The sequence below is a fragment of the Xiphophorus maculatus genome, chromosome 7 (assembly GCF_002775205.1).
Source record: "Xiphophorus maculatus strain JP 163 A chromosome 7, X_maculatus-5.0-male, whole genome shotgun sequence".
Lineage (NCBI taxonomy): Eukaryota > Metazoa > Chordata > Actinopteri > Cyprinodontiformes > Poeciliidae > Xiphophorus > Xiphophorus maculatus.
The window spans coordinates 20,454,698-20,479,209 of NC_036449.1; the positions used below are offsets into that span (position 1 = coordinate 20,454,698).

The 24,512-nt window shown below is 34.8% G+C and overlaps 1 protein-coding gene across 2 annotated transcripts in view; it reads left to right on the forward strand.

Annotated features, from left to right (window-relative positions):
• LOC102231767 (receptor tyrosine-protein kinase erbB-4) overlaps positions 1-24,512 on the forward strand; it is a 282,261-nt gene that overhangs the window by 196,540 nt on the left and 61,209 nt on the right. For both annotated transcript variants that reach the window (XM_023337224.1, XM_023337225.1), the window contains exons 5-13: positions 1,570-1,635; positions 6,004-6,122; positions 7,070-7,211; positions 9,463-9,576; positions 9,987-10,113; positions 10,924-10,997; positions 15,380-15,470; positions 18,238-18,437; positions 22,730-22,862. In XM_023337224.1, the coding sequence (XP_023192992.1) occupies positions 1,570-1,635; positions 6,004-6,122; positions 7,070-7,211; positions 9,463-9,576; positions 9,987-10,113; positions 10,924-10,997; positions 15,380-15,470; positions 18,238-18,437; positions 22,730-22,862 (1,066 nt within the window). The remainder of the gene's footprint in view (positions 1-1,569; positions 1,636-6,003; positions 6,123-7,069; positions 7,212-9,462; positions 9,577-9,986; positions 10,114-10,923; positions 10,998-15,379; positions 15,471-18,237; positions 18,438-22,729; positions 22,863-24,512) is intronic.

Genomic DNA, 24,512 nt, shown 5'->3' on the forward strand with positions numbered 1-24,512 from the left:
AGTCTGTCAGGGAGAAGGGGGGGCGGTTGATGCCTGATGTGATTGTCAGTAAGAATAAATTAAGTCACCTCCTCTGCCCCATTTATTTTGCTCATTGAGCCTCTTAATACACTTCTTTCGGTTTTATTAATGCAGTGCTCCCACTGTTTGACATTTAAATCTTCTTGTCAAATCATAAAATAAAATGCATTACCATTTTTGAAACAAAATGCAAAGACAGTAGGCACATGTCCTTGGATTTCTTTTCACAACACTTGCTGGAGACTTCCAATGCATATTAACTACTCATGGCATTGATATTCTGCTCAATCCCCCTCCTCCCTGCAGCCCTGTTAGCCTCGGAACGACCCCGACTCCCATGTAAGTCATCTACCCCATCCAAAAGATCAAGGGTCTCCAGACTTTTAATCCACCATTGAGAACATTATCTTCATGTTATTCTTTGAGGGCACAAAAGCTTTATGTTGTTACAATGTTTATCCTATCTGCGCCAATATTTTGTTGTCTTTTGGTTTCTTTATGAGAGAAGAACTTGATTCAAAATTCCAGCACTGATGATGTGGGCTGACAACCTTTCTCTGAAACATCGAATAAAACAGACACTAAAACCAAGGCTGGGGAGAAGACACAGAGATACAGAGGGGAACTGATTGAATCAAAGATAGGTAAACTTCGAATGAAGGAAATGAAAATATTGCAGAAAAGCTCAAAGAGTAGCAAATAGAGGATGGAGAGGCACACGATGGGCACACAGTGGGCACTGGAGTCAATCAAATGCTAATAGCTCTCATTTGAAGAGGCTGATGGACAAAGGGCAGCACTTTTACTCATTCAGGCTCAGTTAGTCAATTATTTGAAAGTCAATTAAGTCCTTAAAAACTGAGAAATCCAGTTGCAGCATTGAGGATATATTTCAGTGCTATTGACTGTATGTTATTTATATGACTTCTTATTATTGTATTTTTATAATGTGAAGCACTTTGAACTGCCTTGCCGCTGTGCTACACAAGTAAGTCTGATTGATTGACTGATTTCTTATTGCTTGTCCATTGCTTTAATCTCACTATGTTTGCTGCTGCCTTATTTATTGCTGTGTACTAAATACATCTATTTTTACAAAACAACCAAATGCTACAATTACACAAGTACTTTTAAAAACAGCAGGTATAAATTGGTGAATAGGTAGTGTTTCAATAGTCAGGAATGCCTAAAAAATAATTAGCAAATGTGAGAATGTCGTATAATTGTACATTCAAGTTATCACAATTCCTGGTAGCTGTTCATTTCTTGTAAGCAGTGCATTATTACAAATTTTAATTTAACAAAATTATCACACACACATAGAATGCTGAAAATGTCTTTAAACCAAAGCAAGATCTTGATGAAAAAAAAAGAGTTCAGCTAATTAAAACGTTTTTCATAAAACACTCAGACACTCAAGTTGAAACAAAAAAAAACAGCCAGTTGTACTAGTAGTCACAGTTCACAGACTCCAGATTATAGTTTGTAAAAGTTTAGCTAAAGTTTTGCTTTTGATGATCGTTTTTTTCTTATTCTTCTTTCTTGCAGGTCAAAAGTGTCATCGTTCCTGTACTGGGCGCTGCTGGGGCCCCAAGGAGGACCACTGTCAAAGCTGTAAGTTCAGTACGGTAAAAGACAGGTACAGCTTTTGCTCACTTTCATGTTAAGGAGCTAATAAAGACCAGTAGTGCCTCAAAGCTCAAAGTCTAAGAAAAGAAAAAAAATCGATATGGCCTTTTACGGCCATATGGCATATTTTATTTTGGTTAAATGATAATACATTTAAATCGGAATCTACCAGTCATATGAAACATTTGGGGCTCAACTACAATTCAGAATAAAATGTAACTTAACTTTTTTTCTTGTTTTTGGCCTTTTGGATCTTGGGAGTCACCTATTCATCCTGTTTTTTTTTTTAATTAAACGTCCTCTCACTGTAATCACACACACAAACCATATTATGAGTCATCAATATAATAAAGCCATTCATTTTGTCTGTCCGTACTGTTAAGTGGTATAAATGTGGTTTTGCTAAAGCTTTTGTATAAAATAAAACTGAACAAACATGAATGCAATAGATTATTTTGTGTCATACATAAAAAAAAAAACATTTCTTTATAGAGCTCCACTTCATTCTCAATTTTTTGCTCTAACCTGCAAAACTTTCTGGTTACTATAATTTCTTAATCTCAAATAAGTGACAAGCAGGAGGATCCTAAACCATATTATGTTATAGAAAATGTATGTACCATGCTAATAAACAACTAATAAATTTTTTAACACTTCATATGCAGTAGTTTTCACAAAAAGCATTTTTTCAAATTGCATAAAAATGTGATCAACTAAACAGGAACTGAGCAGAGGTACCCAATTTTGACAAGTCAGATTATTCACTTTCTCCTCTTTAAGTTTGCAAGCAATTCTAGTGGAAATTAAAAGATGTTTCTTGGAAAAAGAAGTTTCCTTCTTCCAATCACTCCGTTCTCTGACATCTTCATTTATGCTTTCATATCCTGACAAGAGTTTGTTCTGCGGCTCTGATCTCATTACGATAGTTAGGAATAAACTATTTCACTACATAAGGTTGACAGGACGTCACTGACTAGGTCCAGATAAGCCATAGCTCTGTCTTTCTGTGGGTGGTTACCTGTTATCACAGTTTACCTCCTGTCTGCAGCTTTACATTCTGTGCATGGCATTATCCAGTCTTCTTTCATTGCTTTCCACAAAATCTTTACATGTTTTATGTTCAATTAGATACAAGTTAACTGTGAGATTGTTGAATTATAAAAATTACTTTCATTTTGGTTTCTTTGAAAAACATCAAAATTTAAATTGACCTAGAAAACGGTGTCATCCTTAAATTAGTCACGGGCCAAGGAGGGGCTGGTTCACCTTGGACAAGTTCATAGCTGATATTTAATAAGCGATTGGTAAATTTACATTTTGCTTTTCAAATTAAAGCACCTTTTTGCTTTTCATAGTTATACTTTGGGTCTAACAAGCTGATAGTAGCTGATTCTTTAGCCAAACTATATAACTATGTATGCTAGCCTGCATTCTGCCCCTTTATTGCCCCACTATGCCTAGTGTGCACTGAGCATGGCAGATGTAGGTTTAAAACAGCATGAGTAACTGGTAGCACATTTTTTCCAATCAATGACTATTTCTGTGTATGGAAATATTTCCATACAGCCCAAATGTGTGTTTCTCGTAACAGAAACAAAACTGCAGTTGACGTCTTTCAGCCTGTTCAATGACAAAGTACAGCAAACAGGTGGGGGAGGGGAAGTGCTGTAAAACTCTCATACACACAGCCAGACAAAACTCTGTCCATGCTGGCACTTCCTGGTGGTTTTAACATCATATCTTCATTGAAGAAATGTTATACCTTGACCCAGGCAATTGTCAAATAAATACACTGGATAGATTCTTAGCAGAGCTGTAAAAAAAGCAAAAATATGAACATCACTGATTTCAGGGCAATTCCAATCAAATGGTAAACTTGTATGCATGTTTTTGAATTGTAGAAAGTAACATGCAAACTTACTACCTATTCCTTTTAAGACATTCAATTAAAAACAATACGCAGTGTAGTTGTTTTTAGAGTTCAGATCAAACTATATTCCAATTAAACAGTATTAATTATTTATTAATAATTTTTTAAGCTCAATTTTTGGATAAAATGAGCCAAAAACATTGTTAGTTTTCTGTGTAACTGAAATACAATCAGGCTGATTGCAAGTATGAGGTAACTGCTAGCCAAATCCTTTAAGCCCTTTACTTCAAGGAGGGTTGAAGTATTACCAACAGCATTTGATCTATATTGTATGCTCATTCAGGAGAAGGACATTAAGCTTTAATTCAAATAAAAAATTTAACAGAATATTTTATTACAAGAAGACAGTGTTAACTACAAAATGTGGTGAACTTGCACCTTTTATTTTTTTAACCTTTCTGTCTATTACCAAAGAAGTTTTTTTTGTTTGTTTTTTACTGCAGAAGTGGGGGGGAAAAAAGCAAGGAAATTTTTGCTCATGTAAATAGCAGCTGAAAGGCACTGGCTCCTGTGACTGATGCTGCTGTCCTCAGTCTGTTCAAATGGAAGCTCGCAGGCATATTTCATGAGATGGATTCTTTCGGTATTTGTTGTCACCAGGCACTATTTCTTTTTTCCTTTTTTTTTCTTAAAGTGGAAGTTTTAAAGCCAAATTGATAAACAACATTGCATCTCTTACTCTTGCTCTCTTTCTCTTTCCTCTCTCTGGCTAGGTCATTTGTTTGACAGAGTGTCTTTAAATAAAGCAGGCCATTTCATTTTAGTCCAGGCACCGTTAATAGAATGACGCTGATGGTGCGTTCGGTGTGGGGTGAAGTGTGTGCTCTTGGTCACATTTTTCGTTTTGGTGACTTTTCCGGCGGGGGTATCCATCACCCTGATAGTATCTCGTCAGAGTAACGGTGAAAGAGAAATGGAGCATCCAACAAAACATCATGAGCTTGCATTCGAAAATGCAGAGAATTATACTTTCTAGTTTTTTGTTACTAATATTCTACATTGATATAAAACTGTTACATGTAATTTTTAGTTTTTAGAGTAATAATGTTGAAGAATAAAAAATATACAACCTAAAGAACATGGCATCCATATTCTGCAACTGAAAACTCAAATCAACAGCTAAGATGATTGAAATTTGGGCATAACTGACTGTTGCGGGATTAAACACATTAAACCAGGTTTTGCGATAGTCATGCCAATGTTGAGCTTCTAGGAAGTCTGAAATCTGAATTAAAATTAGTATTCTTAAAAGGTGGGCCCCTGCCAGAAAGCGGTACAGTGAAATACATTTTCCGTTTTTTGATAGAAGAATGCTCAAACATCTAGCAAGAATTATCCCAGGGATGTGTGGTTATTTGAGGTGCTAAGGGACTTTTAGTTAAATATTGGGGGATGTAAACATATGTTTGAGTTGGCATGTCTAGTTTTTAACCCAATATCGATCAGAGAAAATTAAAAAGAAATTAAATACTAAATTATAAAAAAAATTTGTTTTTTATAATTTATTGATGTGTTGTAGGAAAAGTTTTCAAACTCTTGATTAAAAGACATAAATGTAAACTTTTAAATATAATTCAATGCAGATAAAATATTACATGTAAAGAGGTAACTTATTTAACTATGCAGAAAAAAGTATAAAATTTGTATTGTCCTCAAAGACAAGTTTACGCACTCATTGCAGAAACTTTTCTTGTGTATTTTTTATTACTTTATTCTGTTTTTTTCCCCCCTGATCTCTCACACGAGTCCAAAACCTCTAATTTAAGCTGCACCCATTACTACTTATCTTTGTCTGCAGCATATTCAATGTGCATTGACATATGGCTGCATGTAAGAGAGGAACGCAGCCATACGGTAGCCCATATGATTGCAAAAGGCACATGAGGAAAGGGACAGGCATCTCTCCATTGTGACAGCAATGCACCTTGTTATATGACAATCACTACATCTCTGTCACATTCAGCGATATACCCACAGGTGTGCTTACAGGCAGAGGAAAATATGGTTGAACATGACAGAATATAGCTTGCTAAGGAAAAGAATCAGATGCAAACACACAAACACTAATCCTTATAAAGTTTTGCCAGTGGTAGCAGCAAGAAGACTTGAGCATTGTGCCATTCATTTCACCAGTGTATCTAGCACCTGTTCAAATATAGTTGTCAATTCACCTTTCTTTCAGTGTAAATACAGTTTTTACTAATGGCTGAATGGCTTTGTTTAGTGTATATGAATGTCAGACAAGAGAAATCAGTATGTTAAGCTACTTTCACTACTGGCTGGAGTTCTCAAAGAACAAATTATACATATCTGACATTGTCATTTAACACATACAGTACTTGTGCAGGAAGGATGTTGAGGATTGTGGTCTAAAACCTATGGAGTATGTCTTTTAATTCTTTCCTACTTTTGTGGTTTCACAGTAACTAAGACGGTGTGTGCTGAACAGTGCGACGGTCGCTGCTTTGGTCCCTATGTAAGTGACTGCTGCCATCGTGAGTGTGCAGGTGGCTGCTTTGGCCCAAAGGACACAGACTGTTTTGTAAGTGGAGTTTTACATTGATCAAAACCAATCACTTTCAATCATTCCGGGAATAAAGAAAACTATTAGTTGATATACAGTAAACCAAATAATTGACCACATTGCATTTTTTCAGCATTAACCTCAAAGACAAAAATCTTCCTTAAACTTTTTTAGCTTGCAGTAAATATCACTTGTATGGTAAATGTATAGGAATACATTTATTTGACAATTTTTCAAAGTTAAATCTTGTATAGAGTTCACTAATAAACCATCCAGTCTTATTCTCCTTGCAGGGTAAATCAGATTTTAAAGCGTTCTTTTGTGTGCCCTGCAGTTTTAGGATGACTTATCAAGCCTTTCTTGTTCATAAAGAAACATATTTGAAGTAGTCTCAGTTTATGTCCAAATTCATTATATCAATATGATGGTTTTATCTTAATAGTATCAAAACATTTTTTGGTAGATTCTAAATAACATTTTATTGTCTGAGTCGCAGAAACAATTATTTCAACACTTGTGTTCCTGTGACTTGCAGAAATAAAATGTTTAATGAAAAAATTAAAACAAGATTTGTTACAATGCATAATAAAAGACAGTAAAAATGTAATTCTATGTCTACATATAGAAAAAATGTATGCATATATTTATATGAATTAATTCTTTATAAACAAGCTCAGTCTTTGCCGTTTGATAATGCTGTTCTACACTCCAGAGGGAAACTGGTATTCACATGTGGTGTAGTCAATATAAATGTGAGATTTCTGAAATACCTTCATGTTTAAACACACTATCACATATTTATTCACATGCTGCAACAATCCTGTAACCAGTTTCAAATCCTATTTCATGCGGTGTGCTGCAGCATTACCATATTAGTGCAAAACCATGAAGATTTGTGTCTTTTTTTTAATGAAATGTAAATTAAATAATGTTTAGGTAAGGTAGCTAAGTCTTTATCTTTACAGGCCTGCACAAACTTCAATGACAGTGGAGCGTGTGTTACACAGTGCCCTCAGCCATTTGTCTACAATCCTACCACGTTCCAACTCGAACACAACCCGAGGGCAAAGTACACCTATGGAGCCTTCTGTGTCAAGAAGTGTCCTCGTAAGTTCCCCCACCTGAGTATACAAATAGATGTCTGCTGTGCCTTGCAGACTTATTCATACACCTGAATTTTTTCAAAATTTGTGATACTACAATCAATAACCTCAATGTATTAATTGGGATTTGATCTGGTACACCAAAACAAAGTAGTGTGTAAATTTGAAACGGTGTGAAAAATAATATATTTTTATGTAATATATTTTGCAAATTAACATCCTAGTATGTGGCCTGTATTTGTATCCTCTGCCCCTCTAGTACTCCAAAATAAAATTTAGTCCAACCGAAGTCTCCCTGATCAGTTAGTTAATTAGAGTCCACCTGTGTGTTCTTTACTTTCAATTTAAATTCAGTTGTTTTGTGAAAGAATCAAAGATTTGATAGAGAACCCTGGTGAACAAAGAACAGTACAAAACCAAACAAAAAAACACACCATACTGGACAGAGATAAACTTGGGTAAATACAAACATTAAGTGAACTAAAGGGCTCCAAGTTTACCACAACAAATCTTTCCACCCTAAAATGATGGGTTTGAAGAGAAAGCATTCTTCAGAGTAGAGATCTACTGTATATCTCAAAAGAAAAGACTGTTTGCAAGATAACTATTAATTATGCACTTCACAATTCTGGCCTCCATGAAATAGTTTCAAGATGACAGCCATGATCTAATAAGAGGCAAAAGAAGTCATATTTAAAGCTTGCCATAAAGCCATGAAGGAAAGCAGAAAATATTTGGAAGAAGGCGGTCTGGTGAAATTACGTCCTGGCTTGTATCACTGTAAGAAAGAAAACTAGTGGTGCCGGCAGCATCATGCTGGGGGCAGAGAAACTGGGCAGAATTGATAGGAAGGTGAATGTAACTAAATACAGGACAACAAAACTTGTTAGAAGGTGCAAAAAACCTATGACTGAAATTTAGGTTCACCTTTAAGCAAAACAGCAAGAGCTGCACTAGAATGGATTTGATTCAAGTATCTCCATGTGTAACAAACTATAGTCAACGTCATTACTTCAGGTAAGAAATTAATTAAATGTACTATTTAAAGAGGGTTTACATCCAGTCCGTTTAAGCCTGTGGTATTTTACAAAGACCATCAGCTGTTATTGCAGGGGGGTAATGTGGGGGAGAGGGAGATAGCAGGGGGTTGAGTACAAATACAGACAACATATTATCACTGAAAAAAATATCCTTTTGTGATCACTCTGTGTGGTTTTTGCAATCAAAATTGTACTGCTACTAATCAATGTCCTTTTGGAAACTATATAAAAAGTGTCTTATTCTTAACCAAGAAGCTGTCTTGTTCTGAAATTGTTGTAAATGATGTTGAAAAATACATAAATGGTAGTAATTCTTTTTAATTTGTATGATTGTGACATCAGCTTGTAGTGTTTTCATTGTGTACACCAGCATACGTAGCCCTAGTAGCCACTCTCCAGTTACTGAGCCCACAGTTAATTGTAAGCAACTAACAGTGCTCACAGCATGAGTGAAAAGGCCAACCAGCAGGTGTGGAATGTGACTTAGTGCAAACGTAGAAAGTGTTTTGGTACAAATAAAAATGCATATTTTACCTAATTGTTAAAATATTTAGAGCCATAAAACCATGGCTGATAATTACATTTTATTTTCTCATATATAGTAAAAACAAGATTATCATTTTTGTTTTATTCCCCTATAGGGTCAATAAAGAAATGTTGAATTTGAATTGCTATTGTTGTTGTTGCTGTTAATGTTGCTTGCTAACCACAACCCAATGTCAGATGAGAGAAGCTCATGTATGTTGGGTGTGAAAATAAAAATATACTTCAATGTTTACTTTCAAAAATATACTCTAAAATGAAGAGTACTCAGATCAGAAGTCCTTAAAATCTTGTTTTAAGAAACAGTATGGTGATATTAAATACTTTTATCAGTATTTGTTCTGTGAGCTTCAACAAAACGTGAGGTATTAGTTGATAAAATATCTTGTATTTATTTGCTCTAATGTTTTTTTTAAAAGGGATTCACCTTTATTGTTTTAATAAAAATATATTGAAATAATACAATTTTAACAACTGTTCTGCCTTTTGATGTTTTTTTTCCACATTCCTGAAAGTTCAGTTTTTCATTCCTGGAAAAAGTTAAACCAAAGTGACTTTTCTGCAGTGTGATTACCTAGACTCCTCTACCACTTATTTTACCATGTGTTCTTGTGTAACAAACAGCAGACATTTGTATTTGACATTTACAGTGACTTGTTTTTTTTTTCCCAGATAACTTTGTGGTGGACCACAGCTCCTGTGTAAGAGCATGCCCTAGTAACAAGATGGAGGTGGAGGAGAACCGCATTAAGATGTGCATCCCTTGCACGGATATCTGCCCAAAAGGTAAAATAAAAGAAATGGCCAAAGTTGTAATCATTACAGACAGATGTAAGTATTTGTCATGTCTCTATTTATTTAGCAATTTCTCAACTTAAAAACAAACACATTTCAAAGGGACATTATTAAGGCAAAGGAAATGTACATTTCAGTTGTTTATTAATAGTTGAATATGCATTTTTTCAATCACTAATGGTTAGTTGGCATTTCAAATAATCCAATGACATGTTTCTTATAATTCATAGTCCACGTAGCCTGTATTTTTTCTGTTTGTTTATATATAGGAACTTTGTTGGAACTTGGTTTCAAAATTCACATTATTAACAAACTATAAATTAATATTTTTGTTGTATGTTTACATAAATAATAAAATAATCAATTGAATGAAACGTATTTTTTCTCTCTGTGTTGTGCAGCATGTGATGGAATAGGCACAGCCAGCCTCCAGACAGCTCAGACAGTGGACTCAAGCAACATTGACAACTTTGTCAACTGCACCAAAATCAATGGCAACCTGGTGTTCCTTATTACTGGGATTAAAGGGTGAGGTGATTCAGCCTATTAGAACAGTGTTTAGAGTCGTTAAAAGTCTCAGATGCACCATTTGGTACTGAAGTTCATCTTTAAAATAGTGATGGTGGTTGTTGAAAATTGAGAAAATGATCCCACTCCAACCCACCCACATCACTTCTACCAGTACAGTGAACATTATGTGGAAACAATTACACATCAGTTGTTTGTCGACAAGCATTGAACTGCCAATGTCTGAAAAAATGTAATGAATCTAAAACAGTCACTAACTCTTTTATGAAACGGTTATAACAATTAACCAGATTAACTGAGAAACTTGTCATGCTGGCTTGTAAATAATGGCAAGAAATAATATTAGGGTGTATAAATCAACAAAGTATCTGGTTTTAAAGGAAAAGAAATATTTTTATTTTCACTCTCCATATTATTTCCACCCAACTGGATTTGCCACCAAGTTTCACTGCAGTGTCAATGCAAGTGCAGAGGACTTCAAAAGTACTTTACCTTTTTTCTCTTTTTTATCTGACTTTGCTCTAAATATTTCAAACCTGACTGTGCAAGCAATTCACTTTCTGTATGGTTGTCAAAATCTGGTGGTGAACACAATTTTAAGTAAACAATTATTTATTTTATTTTGAACATGATAGAAGCATAAAATCACACATATGAACAAGGAAAGCAAAAGACAAGAATCTTTGCATTTCTTGTTCATGTGTGTCATTTTTGTACCACAATAAATTAAGGTAGTAATTTCTTCATTGTTTTGTCTTTTTCTATTCTATATTTTTTTTTTACATTTTAATATATAATTGTCTCTCATAGGGATGTCTATCACAACATTGGACCTTTAGATCCAGAAAAACTCAACGTGTTCCGGACTGTTCGGGAAATCACAGGTTAGTACATATTCATCTCTGCATAACGATATGCCAACTTCATCACTATAATGTTATTCTTTTAGCCTTACCATTTATAACATTTTTAGGATGTATGCAGTTCAGCTGGGTTTGTGTTTGTTTGCTCAAGTCAAACCTCTCCCTTCTCTCGAGACTGTCCACCCCAAGGACAGACAACGCAGCATAAGATGAATATTATATGAGACTTTCAATCTCTTCTGTCTCTCCTCTGCTTCTCCCTTGGGGGCTCTCTAGCCTTGAGTCCCTCAGTCCCTACTCTCCCTTCACGCACTATGAAGAAAAGATCCAGAACATGCGGTGTGCATCGGTAATTGTCCAGCTCTCCTGTGCCGCTGCCACTTTTGAGCTTTGTGTTTGCTGTCATTTTTCCAGCCCAGACATGCAGCAGTGCCAGCAGAACATTACAGCCTGTATCTGTGATGTCACCTTCCCTCCTAAAATAAAAACACATATGTGGCAACAGATCTCATATATTCTTAGTAATGTTTTTAATCTATCATGTAAGTGCATAATAGGAGAAGCTCAATTAAATAAATCTCAAGCACCAGGAAATTAAGTGACAGAGTGACAATAAGTCAGATGTTAAATTTGGTTCTTATGGAGGCTGAGTTGACTAGATTGTTGAGGGTTAAGCTTTAAAAAACATTCAGTGTGCATTTCTCATGAAGATTACACAAAGTCGAACACGAGAACAGAATGGCCTGGACATTTTTTATATTATGATTGTGGCACTCGAGAACTGAAAATGAGACCAAATATATCGAACATCTTTTTACACTGATTTAAATTGACAGTATACAGATAAAAAAAAAAAAAAACTGCCCCTGGGCTTTGAATTTGACATGTTGAATGGTAGAGCATTTTAACATTTTGCAAAACAATAATTTGTCTGTGAAAATTTTGTTCTAAAATGTTTTATTGCCAGTCTCCATTAATCATCTGTGCTGGCAGGCCAAATTACTTACATTCTTTAATTGTGATTAATTGCTACACATGACCCTCCAAAGGGTCAGCAGTGGTACCTTGGCAGCACTTTGGACACCCCCGATTTAGGGATTTGTGCAAAGTAAAATAGTTAAGTGAAACTCTAAAGTGTATAATCCATCACTATGAAATGTTATAGGAGAATAAGTGCTGCCCTGTTGACAAAAAGGGGTTGTCCAGGGCATTGACAGCAGAGGCTACCTGATGATTTAGGACACTCGGATTATGACTACTATATCCATAGAATAAATGTGCTTGAATTAAATTGGAATTAAAAATAAAATAATAATAATTAAAAAACATATTACTTTATTTTGAGACTTTAGACTTCCTTAATAATAGTGGCAACCAGGTTCTTAATGTATGTATATTAAAGGTGTGTTTATTTATTTATTCTATTTTTTGGTGAGTGATGGCTGGCTGAGAGCAGTTGATGGGGCATAAACCTGTGGCCATGTACTTAGACATTTGTGTCAGCACAACTTGTCGTCTCCCTGAGCTGTCAAGAAAATATGGCATCTGACAGAAGAAGTCAACCTGGCTTTCTGACCCTTAGGTCACAATAACACCGCCTAAGCTTCCAAATGAGTAGGATAGGAGGACATCTGTTACCATCCACTCTCACTCCTTCATCTTTTACTCTTCATTATTTTCCCTTTGAACCGTATTTCCATGGATCTTAAAATATGTCCCACCAGGTCATAGCTTGTTCAAAGAGGGCAACAAGTGAGTAATCAAGTTGTACAATTTTCCATAAGGGTTTATCAATGTTTTGACTCAGAACTGCAATCACCACAATTTAAGCCATCTTGACCTTTAGTTGTGAGCTCCTGGTCCTCTTTGCTAAGAGCCTCCACAGAGCAATTTGCTGTGTGGTCTGGTGCTTTTTTAATGTGGCTCTCAGGATAACATGAGCCACTTCTTACAAAATCAGACATTGTCAAAGCTGAGGAGGTGGGAAATGGACAGATCTATTAGATGACACTGACATAAGATTATGTGTCTACTACCATTACACAATATGCACATCAGGACAGGGTGATAGGAATTAGTCGTATAGAAATAACTGTATTTATGTGCCATGTAAGGGGATGAGTCAGATTCAACAACTGCTTTTACTTTCATGTGGTATCTTATCATGTGGAGTTCACAACTTTATTTGAAAATGTGCTGATGAACAGATTGTGTCAAATGTAAATACCTTTATTAATATACCATCCTTTAATCTAACTGTGGGGTTACCCAATGTCACAGTTTTTATTTTAGTTCTTTATTTATACTCTCATACATTCACAATCTTAAATAACCAATAAATAGTTTATTATCATTTCATTAATAATATAGAATGAAACTAAATTTTTACTCCATTATGGAAGATGGAGATGAAGCAGTATCTTTCTTTAGATCTATGAGGTCAATTGGCATTCAAGATATGAGCCATTCATATCATTTATCTTCATGATCATATACCAATTAGATATGCCTGACAAATCTACAGCTGGGGGTGGTCAGGCCAGTGCAACTAAGTGTTGTAATCATAATACAACTCTGGCACTAGTAGATATAGTAAATGTTAACAGAATTAAAAGGAAGGTGCAAAAAATTGCAAAGAAAAAAAAAAAATATATATATATATATATTTGTTTATTTTTTGCTTTCTTTTGCTGCAAATTATACATTTTTACTGTAAAATAAAGCTCAAAAGAGAGAGAGTTTGCAACAGAACTGAAGATATGAGTTTGCATAAAAACTCAAGTAAAGCATATGCACTTGGAAACATGCATTACTGAGTCAACGTACTTTCCAACACAGAAAAAAACCCACAATTATCAAAAACTTGCTCTTTCTAAATTAATCCAGCTAAAGTAGAGAGCGCTGGAGAGACTGTTCAACCACACATTTCAATTAACTTACTAAAAGTGAGTGTTGTTAGCAATTTGATGAAAACTGATTCAAATCAACTTACTATTTTCAATTAAATACCATGTTTGCATTTAGAGGGTATCTGTGTGCATTTTATGTGTGTTTACTTCAAAATATGGTGGATGGATCAAAGGCAAATGATGGACTCACACCTGGACTCAGTAGATTAATTAATAAACAAAACCTTTTTGTTGACATATTCAGAGAAAGAAGTCAGCCATCTGTCACTTGAAGAACATTTCCAGGATTAAAGGACTGTCGTCTCACCAAGATCTGGAGAAACTCATCCATGCATTTATCTTTGATCCTCAGAGGTCTGCCTAAAAAAAAAAAAAAAAAAATCTATTTTCCAGCTCCACCTGATTCAGAGTTCTGCTGCTCTGGTTCTCACTAAAACCAGGAATATGGAGCACATCATCCCAGTTTTAAAAGCCTTACAATGGCTCCCTGTAGCTCAGAGAATAGACTTTGAAATACTTTTGTTAGTTTGTAAATCACTGAGCAGTTTAGCACAACAATACATTAAAGATTTGCTGTTATATCAACCTTCCAGACCACTCAGGTCTTCTGGTTCTGGTCTGTAAACACTGTTTACAAACATTTTCCCAATGCTGCTGCTGTTCAGCTGGGATTGACATTACAAATCAAATAATGTCTTCAAACTGATAAAGAGGCTGTTCAAGGTTATTGCTCTCTGTTTTCAACAAGCCGCTTTTGGATAAACAATATTATGCACCCAGTGGGAGGAAATCACACAACGTAATATGATGATGTCAAATACTATTTATTGATTGAAGAATGTGCTATACTTCCTGAGGCACAGACTGTTGTTTTTTTCTTTTTTAATTGCTGTCCACCACCTTTTGCTGGTTCTACTTGGTGATTAATGCAGCTTGTGCCCTTTATGTTTTCTTCTTCTTGTGTTAAAATAATTGCTGTTAATTATAGCTTTTTGTATTTGCTAAGACGTTAAATCCTTCCATTCTCTTCATCCTCTCTTGACTGTACTATCTCTTCATTGTGGATTTAGGCTCGTTTTTGTTTCCCTAACCCATAGTTTTGTTTGTCTTCTGGTGTTGGCTTGGGGATTGTACTCACCCACTGTTCTTCTACTAAATATTTCATATTTCTGAATCCATTATTGAAAATTATAAATGAGCCACAGCCATCATTCCAGCTTTTCATTTAATCCTTTAAATGATTCAACAAAGGAGAAGTGGGAGGATATCCAAAAAAAATATTGACATGTCAGACTTTGCATTTTTATGAAAATCCTCTTTGTATAAGTCACTCTTATAGCATATGTTTGAGTCAAAGGTCTGTGGCGTTACCATGTCAACACTCAGTTAATATGGCAACTGCTTGAAGTCTGTTGCTACCTCTGGAAATATGTCAGAATCTTTTGCCTTAGACTTATAACCTATTTATCTGTGTTTGCATTTCTCTCTATTTAGGCTACCTTAACATCCAGTCTTGGCCTGACAACATGACTGACTTGAGTGTTTTCTCCAACCTAGTAACTATCGGGGGAAGAGCGCTGTACAGGTACCTGATGAAACAGCAAATGTGTTGTTAATATGCCAGTATTTGCACAGTGGAATATGTGTTTAACCAAAGTTTAATGTACTAATAGAATAGAGTAGAATAGAAATGTCTTTTACTGTCCTTCAATAGGAAAAATCAGGTGTACCAGCAGCAAAATGACAGACTAATAGGTGCATTCAGATTCACATAGATCATAAGAAATAAGGGAGGATTTATGGAATTTACAGTAACTTGACACATTGCTTTATGCACTTAGTTCAGCAAAGACATTCTGCATATGTACAGAATATGCAGAGTGTACATATCCAGAATGTCTTTTTCTGAACTAAGTGCATAAGGCAATGTTCTGGGCAACTTTAAAAAGTTACACCAAACGTACAAACACCAAACAGAGAGGACTCGCAGCTAACCTCAGTTAGGAATTTAAGGTTTCTCATGTTTTTGAGAAAGAAAAGTGGACTGAACTAAAGCATACACAATTTTAACAGCAATGTGGTACATCGCTCTCTCTGCACTTGACTAAAATACTCAATTAAAACAATGTCAGCCTGAAGCATCTAAGAGAACATGACTGAACAAACTTGTACCAGGAGGACCTCAGATAAAGCCAGGAAAGAAGTTTGTTCATTTGCAAACTGAAAATGTTTGCAAATGAACATTTGCAAACATTTTGCATGATCCCTTTGATAGCAAGTTTAATAGTTTCACAAAACTACTTACATTTATATAGCCAGTCCATTAAGTCGTAAACATGAATGTTTTGCTGATATTGAGGTTGAGAATAGAAATATCAGTTCGCTTATAAATCCTAATTACAATTGTTCAACACCGACCCAAAAGTGTTGGATTCAGATTGGCAATAAAATGTTTTTTTGGATGTGGTTATTATAATATGGAATATTGCAAAATGAACACTCAACAACATTGAAAGACTTATACATCTGTCACTTATCATTTGCATCAATAAGCTATTGCCATTTAATGTAGCTTGGTTCATGCACTTAGATTTTTTTATACATACATCATTAGTGGATACATTCATTTCATGTGATTAAGTACTCTGAATTTAAATTTTTCCAAGTCTAATTATCACTTACAAAGAAAACTACTTGGAAATGGTTTTGGTCATGATTTTGTTTTGACATTTGGAGACTCAAGTAGTTTTAACCCATCTGATGGAACATAATTATTTATCGCTTACTTTTCATTGCCTTTTGCAAAAGTGCTTGGAAACGTGTAGTGACATTTGGATGGTAATATTGTAAGTCATGTCTGATTATATACTGCACACAATGTGTGTGTGTGTGTATCTTTTTAAAAGTGTGATTATGTGCTGTGCACCTGCATGCAGATGAAAACAGCAGGAGAAATTATAGGCTGCCTCTCACCTTTGCCCTGTACTTGATCCTGCGTACTCTGTCTGTCTGATGGCTCTGACTCCCTGCTGCTTTTCTGTCATATTTAAACTGTAAGTGGAGCAAAAGGAACAAAATATGGGGGAAAACTTTTAAAAACAAAAGTAAATAAAGGCAAAGAGGTTGTTTAACTGCTTCACATTGTGGTCATTTATTTGCTATCTAGATCTATCTATCTATCTATCTATCTATCTATCTATCTATCTATCTATCTATCTATCTATCTATCTATCTATCTATCTATCTATCTATCTATCTATCTATCTATCTATCTGTCTGTCTGTCTGTCTGTCTGTCTGTCTGTCTGTCTGTCTGTCTGTCTGTCTGTCTGTCTGTCTGTCTGTCTGTCTGTCTGTCTGTCTGTCTGTCTGTCTGTCTGTCTGTCTGTCTATTTAGATATAATTTTAAAAGTAGAATTATTTTAAAGAGAACAAACTCCAATGTAGTTTTTATTTATTGATGTATCAATAAATAAATAAGCAAAGAAGGGTAAAAATTCAGAGCCACAATTTGGTTTCATCTTGTAGAATATTGTAGAATAGAATATTATTGTCCCAACAATTTTTTTGAAACATGTTTTGAGATTGGGAACACATTGCCTTGTCCATTTATGTAATTTAACAAATTAGGAACACACAATCCCATTTTACAAATGGTTATGAAATTTGACTGTAATTACAGTCACATTTGACAAAAATTTGACTGTAATGATGCATAATATAAAACAGCTCAGGGATTCATATAATGTACAGAGTTTATCTGGTGTAGAAAAAATATTTTATAAGGACTTACAACATTCCCTCATATGAGATACAGTACATGAAATATGTTTACTTTAGATTTCCTGATCGTGAAAGGGACGCTTTAAAACTAGCAAATGTTTTATTGGGGAAAATAATTAAGAAATAAATGCTTTGTCATGTGCTTCAAGGGTCTGATAGTAACATCTCTAAGATACGAGTTTATAAGCAAAAAAAGTGGATGAACCTTGTCGGCTGCAACATCATCTGCACAATTAAGGCATCTTAATTTGTAAATGTGTCCGAGGTAAAAAAGAAAAAAAAAGGAAAATATGAAAACCTACTTGTGTAATAATTTTTGTGCTTTTTGGGGCACTTGTTTGGATTAGGGGATGCTCATTAAAATGTGCTTTGTGCACTTATGCCTTGGCTTCAAACAAATACTAACTCAATAAAATTAGCTTATCTTCAGTAAACTGTCCTGTTTTCTCTCTGTCTTTTTCCCATTTCCATTCTGTATTCAACCTCAACTTTTCTACCTCCCTTCTCATATTCCCCCTGTTCCTGTTTGGCCATGTCTTTCTCTCACCTCCACCTATTCTGCCCTCTCAGTGGGATTTCCCTGTTGGTGTTAAAACAGCAAGGCATCTCATCGCTGCAGCTACAGTCCCTGAGAGAGATCAGTGCTGGGAATGTCCACATTGCAGAGAACAGCCAACTCTGCTACTACAGCACTGTGAACTGGACAAGACTCTTTCGTGCTGGTAACCAAAATGTCCTTATCCGCAGCAACAGAAGCCCACAAGAATGTGGTAAGTTTATAGTTACATCTTAGGAAATGTTTTGTATCATTTAAAATAAAATTGAAAAGTCAAGTCATTACCTACAAAAGACACACATAATTTCAGCAATTAGATTAAGCTACAACTGTCAACTGACAAGTTCATTGTTAATGACTATAAACATCTCAGATTTATTTCTGAAAAGTATCTAACAGGTCACAAAAATTTTAAAACCGATACAAATCAATGACATCCTGTTAAAGTGAGGAATTTTTGTTGACAATGTTTATTACTTAAAAGAAACTGTTATTTTAAGGTCAATTATTCAGCACTGGATCATTTTATGTTATAACAGCTACACTCTATTTCAAAGCAACTTGTGCTGGACTTTATCTGGGTGTATCAGAGTAACTTAGGAGAGAGAGGTGTAAGCACAAAAACATACTGCATTTCTTTGTTGAAAAAAAAAAGTTTGAATATCAGATGTCATTTTCCTTGCCTTAACAGTTATGCTTTACTTTAGGTTGGTCTGTCACATAAATTGCAATAAAATGCATATACGTTCATATTTCCAATGATACAAAATGAAAAGCAAGTTGAAGGGTTATGAATTATTTTTCAAGGCACTGAAAGTGGTGCCAAGCACAAACAACCTTTCCATTACTCTGTTTTTGCATGAATGGAATGTCCCATTAATTTATAAAGGTACTAAAGCCTATATTTACATACAGTAATATATTTACCATCAGGACAGTTTAGACCAGAAGCTTTCACCAAAATGCACACACATTTAATTACTATTTCTCCCAAAGGGAAACAGTCATTTTTTTGTATCTCTGGCAAAAGTGCTCAGAAATTTTCTTTAATGTCATAAATTCATTATTGAGAAAGTCTTTGCATTAAACAATCAATTTTCACATTACATACAAATGTTTTAATATCTTACATGAATGTTTCAATTTATTCAAAGGTTCAAACCAAAGTTTTGAATTATTGTGACTTTTCATTTCAGTGGCCAAGTATGCCTAGCCACAATTGTTCCTTCTCTCTCTGAACTGTTGCTGTTCTTGTTTTTCTGGAAGTGTTATTTGTGATATTTACTATTTCAAAAGTTCTTGGTGTTTAAGTGTAGAGTAAGTTAATAACTTGTCAAACATAATCATGTCTGCAATAATAGACTACTCTTACTCCAAATAAAATACCAGTTAGCTACAACATAAAAAGGTGATTTTATTTATTTTTATCAGATTAGATTGTAATTTACTATTATTTTGTTAATCACATTTAGCTTAATGATGAAATTATTTCTACAAAATAACAGAACTGCTAGTGAGGATATTCTCAAATCCCATATGTAAAAATATCAAAACTGTACACATATTCATGATACAAAATTATATTATGAACTAGCAACCAACGCATTGTTTTATTACAGAAATACATTTATTTGTTTATTTTTTTTTATTTTGGGTCCACTCTGCATACCAGTAATACAGCCAAGGTTGTGACTGTCCAAATATGTACAAGAATAAAATTAATATATTACATTATGGAAAACAAAAATGATTCTACAAATGCACTTATTTCTTGTGATCCTGAAGATAATTGTGTAATGTAGCTGGGGAAACCAAGACATATTTTTCTGAACTATTCTGAATAATAAAGTTTAAAGTTAAGAAAGTGGCCAGAGTTGAACTTATTATAGTGACATATCATGTTTAGGTAGATACTGAGTTGTTTAGTTCTTAAGTAGGAAAATGGTTAAGCAACTTATTTCTGCTCAGTCTTTTATTTGTCAGTTTTGGTTCAAAGGTTTAGTGTGAACAACTCAAGTGTACATTTTTGTGTCCTTGTCAACACTTAATTCCAACAACACAACTTTCAGTCGTTAGACCACGTCATCACATACAAGTTTTATATGGTTTCAATATGAAGTTTTGGCTAAGCAGGATTTAAAAGCCGAAATACATTATGATGAAGAACTTTATTATTTGCATGCAATTAACTTGATAGTTGTGTATACCTCTACAGCATACCATTCTTCCAGAGCTTGTCCTGACAGATGTACTTCCACAAAATATCTGGTTGTATTGGTGCAAATTGTCTACATATTACATTGTTATAATGCCTAGATTGGTGTGCTTCATATTTTAGGGCATTGCATCTTGATAATTAGTTTTATACACCACGTCTGTTTCATTTTGCATAATTGCTTCAAAGCTTGACCCAGATTCATGAGCAGGTGTCTTTGCAAGCACAATTTATTTAACCTGTAAAAAGCTTCTTTAGCACAAAATATTTTACATTACATAGACTCAAATTACAAAGGAGAAATCCAACTTCAGCTGTTTGTTGCTTGCATTTGATGGTTTGAACAAGAAGCCTGTTGTGAGTGTGTATGCCCTGATCACAGGGTTTTGGATACTTGTGTCTGCAGATATAAAGAAAGTTTTCCATACAGCAAATGGAGCACTTTTCAAAGCCACAAAGCCACAAACCTCTTTAAAATATAATCCCTTGCCAATAATGAGACCTTAAATCTTTAAAAGAAAAAGCTAAGAATACCAGCTTTAACAGGTTCACTCTAAATGACACAACCCAGAAATCTGACTGGTCACATAGCTTAGTGTTCTTAAGGTCAATCATGTATACACTGGACTTGCATAAAAGTAGAATTTTAACTGCATCCTGCAGAGCTCTTTGTCCTACATCAGGAGCTGTGTGGACATGTGGGTGAACAAGAATCAATGAAGAACAGGTCACATGTCATAGACAGCAACTAGTCTCCTCCTCTCCTTCTCAATGTGAATATAATATTGTGGTCAAAATGCTCAGCTTAAGTCAATAAAATAATGTGCACTACAGTTTTGCAAGCATGGACTACAAGGGAATACAATACTGCCCGACTCGATGGAAGAACATCACACTTAATCAGTAGACCTCTAACAGATTTCAAGAGTCGTTCAAAACATAGTGATTGCTACCATGAACGAATGGCTGACATCTTATCAGTCCTAATAGAAAATGCAGTAGAGTCACATTCACATATTTACCATTTAGTAAATGTGTTTTTATGTTATTTACATTTTTGTCACATCCTTCCTTCCTTTTAAAAACATTATCACACTCATTGCAATAGGCTGTTCTTTCTTCCTAATGGCAGGGCTTTTTCAAGCATTTTAGACACATTTCAAGTTGCTCTTTTTGATCTTCCAGCACAGCTAATGTGTTTTGTCAGCCCCCAACCACTCTTATTCTTGTTATTTCCTCTGTCTGGTCAGTTTACACGTGACACCAGATTACCCATAGAGGTGGTTTTTGTGCTGTAAAAGCCAAAGCCTTTATATTCTTCCCTAAAAGCATAAAACTGATTTTGAGTGTCAGTCTTCTTTGAACAACTGCAACATTCTGTTAAAATAGCATAACACAGTAAGATATCAAGGTTATGTGGTGTGTCGTACAAGTGGCCAAAAGTAAAACTAGCCTCATGTTTAGTGAAGAGTGTTGATTCACATTGTGCTTGCATGTGTCATAACTTTTATAGAAGTGTGTTGCGGGGGAACATGAGACAAAGAACAAATATAGATCTATAAAGCAGAGCAGATGAGATATTCTGGGTTGATTGGTAGTGCATAAAAAAACAAGACCTAACAGCATTTTTTTTTTTTACTCTTTTGGCTGTTAGCCTAAATTGTATCAACAAATCTGTGTGGCATCTGCAAGTTCTTTCTGTGTCTCATCTGTGGTTTGCCATTGTTTGCTCAGCATTTAGATAATGAAGCAGCACAGATCCCTACTGTGCTAACTGCACAAAACATGTAATAGTAATACACACTTCATGCATAAAGATTAATTATCATACACAGTTTAAACATTCACACAGTTTGGAACACAACAGTGTTTGTGTTGTCAACCATTTGATCCAAAAGGGATAATTATCCAGACGTCTTGGTGTCTATTGTTTGACACTTTCTTGTTTCCGGAAGAGAAATAATTTAGTCCCTCAGCCACTCACCCATCTGCCTTACTTTATTTATCCCAGTCTTGACTTAAGAAATGTGTTGCTATGAAAAATAGATTTTATAGACCAACACAAATATGCAGTTGTCATGAGGAGGTAGAAGCATTTCATGTTCAGAATATCTTGTGCCTTGAGACGTTTAACCTATGTCTTGTCATGAGTGATGCTATTGTTTTTGCTATTTTTAAACCAAACTATGGATGACTTAACAAATACATTGTTGTTACATAATCCGTTTAGAAATGCTTGAAAGCAACCTTTTTGTCATTTCACTGTCTTTTTGATCGTTTGTCCTGAGCAGCCAAGGATCACATGGTGTGTGACACATTGTGTTCTGATGCTGGATGTTGGGGTCCTGGCCCGAACCAGTGCCTGTCCTGCCGGTACTTCAGCCGGGGACGAACCTGTGTAGATACCTGCAACCTGTATGAAGGGTAAGTAATGCATTTCTATACATGCATAGATAGTGCATAAGAGTACTGTCCCATCAAACTGTCAATTTCCGAAACCACACAAAAAAAAGAACCTCATAAAAGCGCACATGCGGTCAGTTCTACCAGTCGGACCATGCACAGTGTAAAAACTTTCGCGGACTGTTAATATGACAGATGACTGTTTAGAGTGCAGTATTTGTTGATTATTTTATATAGTACAGAATAATCAGCATATACTTGTTGATTATTCAAGTAATCAACAAATTTCATACGCCTAGTATCACTAGGCATATAGGCGTATGAAACCTGTATGCCTAGTAATAGGCATATAGGCTGGGCCATACTATATGCCTAGCAATACTATCTGCTAGGCATATATGCAGTCTTTTGCCTTGAGTTGTGCTGCAGCACATACACACACCTGCAATAGCCCTCAAGACAGTAAAGGTCACAGAGAGAGCTGGAAGCATTGTGATAAATGAGAACGAAAGGAGTAATGGCTATGTGGATTTATTGCAACTGATGCCACCATCATAAAATTGAACACTTATACAATATTTAATATAGTACAACCTTAATCCAAGATACAATTATATATTTAAATCATAAATATATATCATTTTGTTATTGAATTTTTATGAATAATTTTTGGCCTTTGCAAAATTATAAAAACATGGCTTAAATGTATCAGTTGCCCTTATTAACTGAATTTTCTGTGGATGTATTTTTTGTTTTTTTTTAATAGAATTTTAAGCACTATGTGGGGTTCTTCTTTTCTCCCTTTTTATTTTATGTATTTTTTCAAATGTTGCAGAACATTGGTTAATATTTTTGCACATTTACTATAAAGTATGGACAAGAAGTAATTTATTGTGGAACAGATCTGCCAGATGTTTACATTTTATTGATTTACCTATTTGTTTAGTGTATTTACTAATAAAATAATAAAAAAAGGAACTTCCATTAAAGTAAGTTTGTAATTGGTAAAGGCTCTTTTGGCTTATATTTCTAGGCCCCATAAAAATGTTATTACTCCTGCACAAATTCATCTTAGATTAGCTACATACATGATCTTTAATCCTTAATTAAGGTCATTAATGTTTTATTCTGGAGGCACAAAGTGATACAACGTTATTAAACCTATTTATATCCTTTAGCCTTTAACCACAAACTATACATGACCAGAATCACATTAAAGTGATAACCTAGATGTGTGAATGGAAATATAAACACCCACCCACATTTGTAAGCTGGATATTTCCATATGCTGTGTTTATTATTTTAAACAAAAACAATAACTCATTATTCTGTTGTTTGTGATAACAGTCTTGCACTTATTGAAGCTCCCTCTCAGTCTCCCAGCAGCAACATGTATATGGTCATTGACAGATCTCAGGATTTTACAGCTCCAGAAAGAGAACATGTCAGTCAAGGCTCTATGATAACTGAATATCAGCATTTGAAGTGGTGGGCAGGTTAGGGAGAGAAAACTCTGCAGCTGGAAGTGTAAAGGAAAATAAGACAGTCCTGCAAATGCCAAAAGCAAATCAAATTCACTTCAGCAGTGTGTAGACTATCAAAGATGGATCCCTCAACTATGAAAGAAAAAAAAAAGATTATATTTTAACATACATAAATGAAATAGCTGAA